The 10,248-nt window shown below is 40.9% G+C and overlaps 1 protein-coding gene and 1 long non-coding RNA gene across 2 annotated transcripts; both read left to right on the forward strand.

The window, feature by feature from the left end:
* Window positions 1–1,602: 1,602 nt before the first annotated feature.
* Window positions 1,603–8,721, forward strand: LOC136544832 (uncharacterized). Its single transcript, XM_066536896.1, has 2 exons — window positions 1,603–1,848; window positions 7,675–8,721. The coding sequence occupies exons 1-2, from the start codon at window positions 1,603–1,605 to the stop codon at window positions 8,719–8,721; spliced, it is 1,293 nt and encodes a 430-aa protein (XP_066392993.1).
* On the forward strand, window positions 3,957–5,622 carry LOC136544831 (uncharacterized). Its single transcript, XR_010780842.1, has 4 exons — window positions 3,957–4,050; window positions 4,125–4,374; window positions 4,470–4,530; window positions 5,094–5,622. It is a non-coding gene; the product is annotated as an uncharacterized lncRNA (long non-coding RNA).
* Window positions 8,722–10,248: the final 1,527 nt, after the last annotated feature.

Here is a 10,248-nt window from a genome sequence, read left to right on the forward strand (position 1 = left end):
TATTCTGATGAGCGTGGCAAGGAGGCTGTGCTATTTTATCGTTATGAGGATAGCACAATGACAGAGAAATGTTTCTTTCTGTGCTTGTTCCTATGACTATTATATATCAGAGAGCACAGACAGTTGGGGCTGCTACTAAAGGCTTGCAATTATTGACATCTCAAATTTACGCTGCAGCTTCCTCCTAGGAACAGACCCATATCATCTGCATTTCCCTGACCTTTCCTGCTCATTTCAAGGGCACCCAATCCAACTTGTTCGCACACTGGGCCCAAAACAATAATGGACCTCCTTCCTCCACTCTTATATACTACTATAAAAGCTTGGTCGTCCCACTCGCTGAATACAAGCAGTGCACAACTTCACTACTCTCTTCCTGAGCTCACCTTATCTTGGAGACGTGGACCCTTCCTTCCGTGGCGAAGCTGTGATCGGGGTGCAGCTGGTGCTCCACACGGGCGCGGCTGCTGCAATCTAGAGCTAAGGTAAAGATTAGGCTTACATTTATTCCATCAGAATCCCAAGCTTGTGTGCCATATATATTACTCAAGATCTTGCGCACCTAAAAATAAAGCAGTAGCTCCTTTTGTTAAATCAACAGGCGGAGAGGACAGTATTTTTGGTACAATTTGACCAATTTTGTTCGATACTGATAGCTTAGTGGTAAAAAATTTCTAGTTTTAGAGTTGTTTGGCCAAAAACATACTTGAGCAATAGCTAAATGGCCAAAAATATATAGACTTCTCTCCCTAACATGAAAAAGGCCTTCAATTATCAAACAAAAATAAACATGAAAGAGGTCTTCCTTCCTTTTTTTTGAGCATTGAAAAATGCTAATGGTGCAGTAGGTTGCTGAAAGAACATGGCAACTCAAATAAAATACTCCATTACACTGATAACAAAAGTGAATTATGAAGGAACAAGAAGCTGACCTTTTGGCAGTAAGCTTTTTGCTATGGACTTTTGTGTTAATGGGTTAATTTTTTTATAATGGTACATAACTTAGATGTAATAAATACAAAGGGTTATTGTTGGCTATTTTTATACAGTAACATATGTGAGATATTTAGATGCACAATTGAGGGGATTCCTTTACATTATTTATATAACAGAATAGATGGGATTACTTTACATTATTTTAATACCCAAGTATACAACTCACCTAAATACAAAATCATGATGGCATAGATGGGTAATTGACAAGAAGATTATGGATTACTTCAGGTTATTCTTCATAGTGATACAGGTTAAATGTGGGAAATTTTGGTAGATTTAGGGGGGGGGGTTACTTTTGTGTATTTTCGTAACAGTAGAGGTGGATAATTTTTTAGAAAACAAAATAGATCCAACAGCTATTTTTGTTGGTGGCAATTAGAGTATAACAAATCATTGGCGGGATGCATTTATTTTTGCAAGAGGTTTACAAATTTATTAGTTCTTCTAACCTGTCTCGTGATAATTAATTTTATTAACAAGAAAGGTCTATAATAATGTTTCTTCTCAGTAAGATAGTAAGATATCATTTGGAATTCAAGCTTCATATATTTGTGTCAAAGTACAGCTCTCATTATTTTGTATCTTGAACAGCTGTACGGTAACTTGATGGCACTACGGTCAGCCATCGCTAAGGAGGGTGTGAACAAATTGTCCTCGTACATCTCAACCAAGGTCGAAGACAAGGCGTCCAGAGCAGACACAATCGCAAGGCTCGAGATTGCACTCTCTCGCTTGGATATTGCCCTTGAGAAGACAGGCAGGATACCAACCACATATATCTCATTGCTACGTAACAGGAAGGTTCTGAAGAGAGTCTATATGGAGCACTACTGGAAACAGAGACTTTGCCGAGTGTAAAATTCTTTGTTGAGTGTCAAAAATCGGACACTCGGCAAAGACCTTCTTTGCAGAGTGCTGCACTCGGCAAAGAATTACACTCGGCAAAGAGTTCTTTGCCGAGTGCCGGGCACTCGGCAAACAAGGGCACTCGGCAAAGGACTTCTTTACCGAGTGCCAGACTCTCGGCAAAATCTCTACACTCGGCATAGGCTGCCCGCGAAGCGGTGTTCGTCACGGCCTTCTTTGCCGAGTGTCTGCTGTTAGGCACTCGGCAAAGATTTGATTTTTATTTTTAAAAAAAAATTCTTTGCCGAGTGTCTCAGATCTGACACTCGGCAAAGAAAAAATTTATTTTTTAAAAAAAACTTTACCGAGTGCCCCTGGTACGGCATTCGGTAAAGATTTAATTTTTTTTTATAATTTCTTTGCCGAGTGCTCCTGTGGATGCACTCGGCAAAGAGGAAATTTTAAAAACAAAATTAAAATACTCTTTGCCGAGTGCCTTATGCCTAACACTCGGCAAAGACACCCTTTGCCGAGTGCCATGCCCCGGCACTCGGCAAAGTGTTTTTTGTTTTTTTGTTTTTGGCCTCCAATTTTTTTGTGCAGCCCTTTTAAAGCACCAGGAACTTCTAGTTACAATTTGGGGATTTTTTGTGGCTTTTTGTTATATTTAGTTACTTTATTTCATTTACTTGAATTTTTCTGAAAATAGAAATTTGAACTGCACGTGGTACGAATAATGAAATTTAATTATTCAAAAATTGATAGTCATGTTAGTGAGTGTTGTGAGAGGCCGTATCCAGGAATAGATCCGAAATTTCGGAAATTTTGTTCACGAAACATGTCCGCAAAATTGCATGTGAAGTGTTTTTAAATTCTATAAAAAGCAAACGAAGTTCGAAAATCATGAAACTTGTTGAGATGTCGTGATATCATATGTGGAGGCTATGATAAAAATTTCAGAAGATTTCATGCACGTTGTCACGGTACGATGCTTACAAACCAGGACATATCTACATGTGAGATCTGATATCACATGTAGAGATGTCCTTGGTTTGTAAGCATCGTACATGTGAGACGTGCATGAAATCTTCTGAAATTTTTATCATAGCCTCCACATATGATATCACGACATCTCAACAAGTTTCATGATTTTCGGACTTCGTTTGCTTTTTATAGAATTTAAAAACACTTCACACGCAATTTCGCGGACATGTTTCGTGAACAAGATGTCCGAAATTTCGGGTCCGTTCCTAGATACGGCCTCTCACAACACTCACTAACATGACTATTAATTTTTGAATCATTAAATTTCATTATTCGTACCACGTGCAGTTCAAATTTCTATTTTTCAGAAAAATTCAAGTAAACGAAATAAAGTAACTAAATATATCAAAAAGTCACAAAAAATCCTCAAATTGTAACTAGGAGTTCCTGGTGCTTTAAAAGGGCTACACAAAAAAAATTGGAGGCCAAAAACAAAAAAACAAAAAAAACTTTGCCGAGTGCCGGGGCATGGCACTCGGCAAAGGGGGTCTTTGCCGAGTGCCACGGATAAGGCACTCGGCAAAGAGGGTTTGGTTTTTTTAAAAAAATTTCCTCTTTGCCGAGTGTCTTCACATGGCACTCGGCAAATATTTTTTTTTAAAAAAATTAAATCTTTGCCGAGTGCCGTCCCAGGGGCACTCGGCAAAGTATTTTTTTTAAAAAAAAAGATATTTTTTAAAAAAAAAAGATATTTTTTAAAAAAAATCTTTGCCGAGTGCCGTGCCAGGGGCACTCGGCAAAGTGTTTTTTTAAAAAAAAATTTGCCGAGTGCCAGATCTGGGACACTCGGCAAAAAAATTTAAAAAAAATTAAATCTTTGCCGAGTGCCAGATCTGGGACACTCGACAAAAAAATTTTTTAAAAAAAATTAAATCTTTGCCGAGTGCCTGCCTGATCCGGCACTCGGCAAAGAAAAAAATCTGGGACTTTAGTGAATTCGGCAAGCGGCTGGCAAACAGACAGCCAGAGCCAGGCCCCGCGCCCACGCCCCGCGCCGCCCCCGCCCCCGCGCCGCGCGCCGCGCCCACGCCGCCACCGCCCGCGCGCCCGGCCGCAGCCCCTCCCCGCGCCGCGCAGTGGAGTCCTCCCCCGGGCTCACCAAAGAGGAGCAGGAGCCGTCCCCGGCCGCCAGTGAGGCCCAGGAGCAGCTAGCGCCCTCATCAGGTGACTTTGTGATTTTTGTTGTCGCTGGTAATGGTTGCAGATATCTGATGAATTGAAGACACGCTTCTCATCAGGGCTGTCACTACCACAAATCTGTGAGAATTTTGTTAAGGCAGCATATGACCCACAGTCTAGAACAAGCAAACGGACAAGCTGGTCAGGTCAGCGTGCATCATGCAGGTTATTGAAGGCCAGTATTCATCGGCAATCTTGATTTGTTGGTAGATCGATCAAGCACATATAGCTAATTAGCTAGCATATATAGTCAGCCAAGAGAAGAGATAAAAATTTGGCACTGCATATCAGCTAGCATGTACATGCCTGGTGTGTTAGCTGTTACTCTGCATCGTTGTTGCTTTACCTTTTTTCTACAATTTCATGAATGTAACTAACACAGTAGTCATGTCATCCTTGTATAGGAATCAAGTGAGAAGTTAGCGATGGGTGAATTTTTTTGGCATAAAACCTCCTGAGAAGAAGGCAAGTATAATACATTCCCATTCTGTCATTTTTAGATGTGCTGCATTGTGTTATGTCAGTTTAGGCATCTTTCCGGCTACACTGTGAATTATCTCTATTTTAGGAAATGGAACTAGTTTAGTATTTCTGAAAGCTAGTGCATATCTATAAGCATTTTCTTTCTTGTCTGAACCCAGCAACCTGCTATACTAGCCACTATTATAGTGCTAATGTTCATTATACTTGTGCTATACTGACCACTATTCTAAAAGCTCTTGTTAACTGACTAGTGTGGATCAGGTAGTGTTAATGTGCTATTATACTTGTGCTTGAGATATCATCGTTCATACTGATTCTATGGGTCCTTTCTGAACTCCTCAAGTAGTATAGGAGGAAGTTGTATTGCAGTTTTCATCGGGGCATGCATAAGGTAGTGTTGGATGACCTAGGTGTACAATTCATATTTTTATGTTCCTGTCTTGTTCACCGTGGAGAATTTTAAATTGCTTATGAGAATTCAGATTATATCTTTTGCTCTTTCTATTTGTATACATGATTTCCTTATGACCACTTAATTTTTGCAGTAAAAGGATGATAGGTTCTATTCTAAAGCAGCAGGCACCTGACAACCATAGAGCTGTGTCCGTAGCGGTGGCAAGCTCCTGCAAGTGCCAAAAACCAAGCTACTATTGAGTAAGTTCTTCAATATGATGTACATAATATTCTGAACTTGACTGAATTTTTTATACCCAAATGTCTGACCAGCTGCACTTATCTTCAGTGGCCATTTATAATGGTTTTGCAGAATGTCAAGAACATGCCTTACTCAATGTAGTCACCTATAGTATGATAACAGTTGCACTTATCTTCAGCTGCAAGTACCTATAGTATGATAATTGTTCTAAAAAATATTGTCTGATCATAAAAAATTAAATATTAGTGAACTGATAGTAAATTCAGACCACTCTAACTCTTAAAATTATCTTGCAAAAGCAATGATATTTAAGATAGTAGCTGTAATCTGGAGACTACAACACAGAAAAATTAAGAATACACCTTCCATGCAAACTTCTGTACAAAAGAAGGAACTCTATGTTACTTGCTTGCTACCAATAGTGCTAGGGACATTCTGATTCAGATTATCATTGGGTTCTAATTATTGGCCTGAGCCAGATTGGTTTTTTTGGTGCCAAATTTGACAGAGAGGGACATAAATATGGTAACATATACCTGATTACTAACTGGCGAGCCAATATATGTTCTATTCCAGAAAACATCTCTTCTCTGGAATTGAGATCTCTTGGTCCAATTATTATTATTAATCCAGTAAACATGCATCCTTAGAAAGATCTATATAAATATTTGTGTACTTTACTCACTGTTTCTATTATATAAAAAAATCATCAGTTCAGTTAGTTTCTTCTTATTTCACTAACTTTATATGTGTATATATCAGGTGCTTTCTTGACCACTCTGAATACGCAACTGGGCTATCAAATATTGCTAAAGAAAATATCCTGGTTGATAGGTAAACTTTCTTTTTTCTCGCAAAAAAATCACACAGTGTTTGTCCTTCTAGTGCCAATGCTAGGCCGTGGGTTTCACATATTGAAGAACCTTGAAATCTTGCATATTCTACTGCCAGCTTTGTGTGCAGCAGTGGTTCTGACCACAAGTTGCAGGTTGAAATTTAAGCATACTTTTTGATAAATAAGCACCCTAGAACTTTCTCAATCATGATTTATGCCCCTCTTTTGGCAAAAAACAAAAGATCACGTACTATTTACTGACACAGTGTATCACTTTGACACTTTCAATTGCATTTAGATTGTAATTGAATTTTTATTCAGGATAAATCTCATGTGTGAGTTGACACAGAGCAAGAACTATTGTTCTGTACATGCGAATTTGTGTAGGATACAATCCAAATGGAACCAGTTTATATATCAATTGTATTTCATTTTGTAATACTTTTCTGTATAGAGTGGCCTTCTATGTTAGAAAGGCCACATTTTGGATTGTATACCAAATTGTTATTTTCTATATCGAGTAAGGTAGGTCTTATTCCTTGCATTTCAGGTATGATTGAGCATGTTGGCTGAGACCTGGTGCCTTAAATATCTTAGGATGCGCTGCTGCTTCACTCTCTATGTCTAAGTAAGTTTGGTTGATTGATGGTGCAAGAGAGCTGCTGCATACTGCCCTTCTTTCTAAACATTGCCAGCTGCAAACCTTATTACTTATTACAGTATTCTCTGTTGTTGGCACTTTTAAATTTGTACTTTGGTTTATAATGGTTTTGCAGGATCTCAAGAACAACCCTCATACTCAATGTAGTCACAGCTTATGTAGTGTTAAAAATCTTCTATGTTGCTGCTCATGTATTTGTCATGATGGAATGTAAAAAAAATTACATTTTTCCAGCTTTGCCGAGTGTTGTGACCATGGCACTCGGCAAAGAATTTTTTTTTTTAAAAAATTCAAACTTTGCCGAGTGCCGGCCAGAGGGCACTCGGCAAAGATTTTTTTTTAAAAAAAATCCAAACTTTGCCGAGCGCCGGACAGGGAGCACTCGGCAAATATTTTTTTTAAAAAAAATAAAAAATCTTTGCCGAGTGCCTGAAGAGTTGGCACTCGGCAAAGAAATTTTGTAAAAAAAATAAAAAATCTTTGCCGAGTGCCTGCAGGGTTGGTAATCGGCAAAGATTTTTTTTTTAAAAAATAAAAAATCTTTGCCGAGTGCCTGAAGGCTTGGCACTCGGCAAATAATTTTTTTTAAAAAAAATAAAAAATCTTTGCCGAGTGCCTGTAGGGTTGGCACTCGGCAAAGAATTTTTTTTAAAAAAAATAAAACATCTTTGCCGAGTGCCTTCAGGGTTGGCACTCGGCAAAGAAATTTTTAAAATAAAAATAAAAAAATCTTTGCCGAGTGCCTGCAGGGTTGGCACTCGGCAAAGCCACCGTCAACGGGGCCGGCGTCGTGACGGTCGCTTTTCTTTGCCGAGTGCCCGATAAAAGACACTCGGCAAAGAAGGCTTTGCCGGTCAATTTTTTACCGTGTGTTCTTTGCCGAGTGCCGCACTCGGCAAAGGCTTTGCCGAGTGCAATTTGGCCTTTGCCGAGTGCCTCAGGCACTCGGCAAAGAACCTGAATCCAGTAGTGGAGGGGATAGAACTGCTCAACAAGCACAAGCCGCAGGATGAGAACGATGGCCATGTTGTGGTAAGGAGTTCCTCCTACCTTCAACGGATTCTCGACAGGGCTGCAAACTTCTCCATCTCTTCTCTTGTTGGCTTGGGCAAGGAGAAAAAGTTGAGTTCCTCCGTTGCCCAAAAATTTGAGAGGTATGCAGACTGGGCTGAAAAGTTTGTAGCAGAGGTGGAGTCCGGCTGCCCACTCCGGCTTGACACCTTCCGCTATCCATTTCTTAAGCATCTTCTTGAAGGGAAAAGTCTCAGGTGTCAAATCGTAAAGAATCCAAGCCATTCCCTCAGTTTAGACCTACAACCCGTGATTGTAGAAGGGCGTGGCGTAGAGGTCATACTACGTTATGAATATAACGATCTCAGGAAGCTCGAGGAATGCTTATTTATAAATCTGTGGCTACGAATCTCCGAAGACACCGATATCATAGGGATGAGTATTAAGGGCATCCAGCGGTTGACATTTCAGTTCAAGCTTGTGGCTGAATCTGCAATAGGAGAACTCACGCTGCTGCATAATTTGCAGGACACTTTCCATTCCTATGTTTTTCCACCCAGTTTCATCAAAGAATACTATGGAGGTCTTACAGAATTCTTGCGCCCGGATCCAATAAGTTGCAATGGAAATAGCTGCGGAATTCTAGCTAACAAGTCATCAATAGAAATTCTGGAGCCAGTTATTGGGATCGGTTTTAGTTGCTACATTTCAGCGCCCAAAAACAACTTGCGTAACGCACCTCTGGTTCTGCACGGGGCTTTTCTGCCTCATTTTCCTACGTTCTCCAACGAGAAGATTCGTATTGATTATGGAGGCAAACAGGAAAATAGAAGCGGTGGTAGTGTGCAACAACTGGAGGAGATAGCAAGATCAGATGCGCTCGATTATTTGGTCCATGAACCAGAACCCACGGATTATACTCTGGGGTGGGTTTCCACGCATGGTGTTGCAGAATTTACTCTGAAGGCCATGCCAAGACCCAGCCGGAGGATTTCTAAGAGAAAGCGGTAGAAGTTCAAAGGTGGCGACTGATTTGTGCTTAGACTTATTTATGTACGAGCTCATTACTTCAATTTCGGGGGCCCGTCGTATATATATAGTTTTAAAATTTGTCAAGGTCCGTGCTTCAAAAAACGTTGTCAGACAAATAAAAACTACTTTTTCATGCCTGGCTGTGAATATTCGGTTTGTAGTTTGCTATGCTGTATTTCTGTACACGACTGATCTCTATATGTATGATTGAAATTAGCGTGAATTCAGTTTTAGCCCTCATGTTGTCTTGAGTTTTGTCTTAACTAACACTTACTATGTATTTGGACATGGTTGGAAAAGTACCATTGGTACTTCCAAGTACTTTCATTTGTATTATTTTCTAGCTAATTATCTGACAAAGAGTATTTATAAAATGTAATTTTTATCGTAGAGGGTAATTTTGTAATTGAGTTTTTGTCCTTTCTCCGACAAGGCAGCAGGGTGCCTCGCTGGCTCACTCTCACGTGCGTCTCAAACTAGCTAGCCACAGTCCGCAGATGCCTTCCACTCAGGGCATCCAGCGCCGCCGCCTTTGGCTAGCCCCTAGCCACCGCTGCCCCCACCGATGACGCCGTGCTGCTCGACGAGCTTGCCAATGCCTACTCCGTGTTGCTGTACCTTTCAAGTCATCAGTGAGCAATCACGGCGATGTTGATGTGATGTCCTGGTTTGTGAACACCATACGTGATGACGTCCTCCAAACGTTTTCAAATTTTTACTACCACATATGCATGTGATATCACGACATCTCGCCAAGTTTCTTGATTTTCGGGATTCGTTTGAATTTTATAGAATTAAATAACCACTCGCACGCAAGTTCGCGACGTTGCCCCGTGAGCACGTTGATCGAAATTTGGAGACAGTTCCTAGATTTAGCATAAAGTGACAGTAACAAACAAGAATAACATTTTTGGAATGGATCAAAACTATTATTCGATGCACCTGCAGTTCAAACCTACATTTTCTAGAAAATTGCAAGAAAACGAAATAAAGTGAAGAAATATAGCAAACAGCAATGAAATTGTGCCAAATTTGAACATGTTGTTCATGGTACAAATACAAATCTAAGAAAAAAAGTTGGTGGCAAAAAACAAAAAAAAATTATTTTGCCGAGTGCCAAGGTTTGGCAATCGGCAAAGTGAATATTTTACCGAGTGCTAGCCCTAGGCACTCGGCAAAGCCAGGACAGGATTTTTTTTTTAATTTTTTATTTCGCCGAGTGCCAGATCGGGGGCACTCGGCAAAATACTTTCTTTGCCGAGTGCCCCGGATCTGGCACTCGGCAAAGAGGTTTGAAATATAAAAAAAAATCGGACACAACACACACCACGCAGACACCAGACACGCACACACACGCGCGCCGTAGCCGCTGTGCCGCCGCCGCCGGAGCCGCCGCGCCGCAGCCGCCGGCTCCCCGCGCGCCCGCCCCGCCGGCTCCCCGGCCCGCACGCCCGCGCGCCTCGGCCCTGCGCCCGCGCCCACCGCGCCAGCGCGCCGCCGGCCCCG

Source organism: Miscanthus floridulus, chromosome 3 (genome assembly GCF_019320115.1).
Source record: "Miscanthus floridulus cultivar M001 chromosome 3, ASM1932011v1, whole genome shotgun sequence".
NCBI lineage: Eukaryota > Viridiplantae > Streptophyta > Magnoliopsida > Poales > Poaceae > Miscanthus > Miscanthus floridulus.

What these genes read in the sequence shown, in the direction of transcription:
- LOC136544832 (XM_066536896.1), top strand. Translation starts at nt 1,603, where the DNA reads ATGGCACTACGGTCAGCCATCGCTAAGGAGGGTGTGAACAAATTGTCC. An exon ending in GGAAACAGAGACTTTGCCGA is followed by an intron (nt 1,849 to 7,674) that starts GTGTAAAATTCT and finishes CCAGTAGTGGAG; the next exon opens with GGGATAGAACTGCTCAACAA.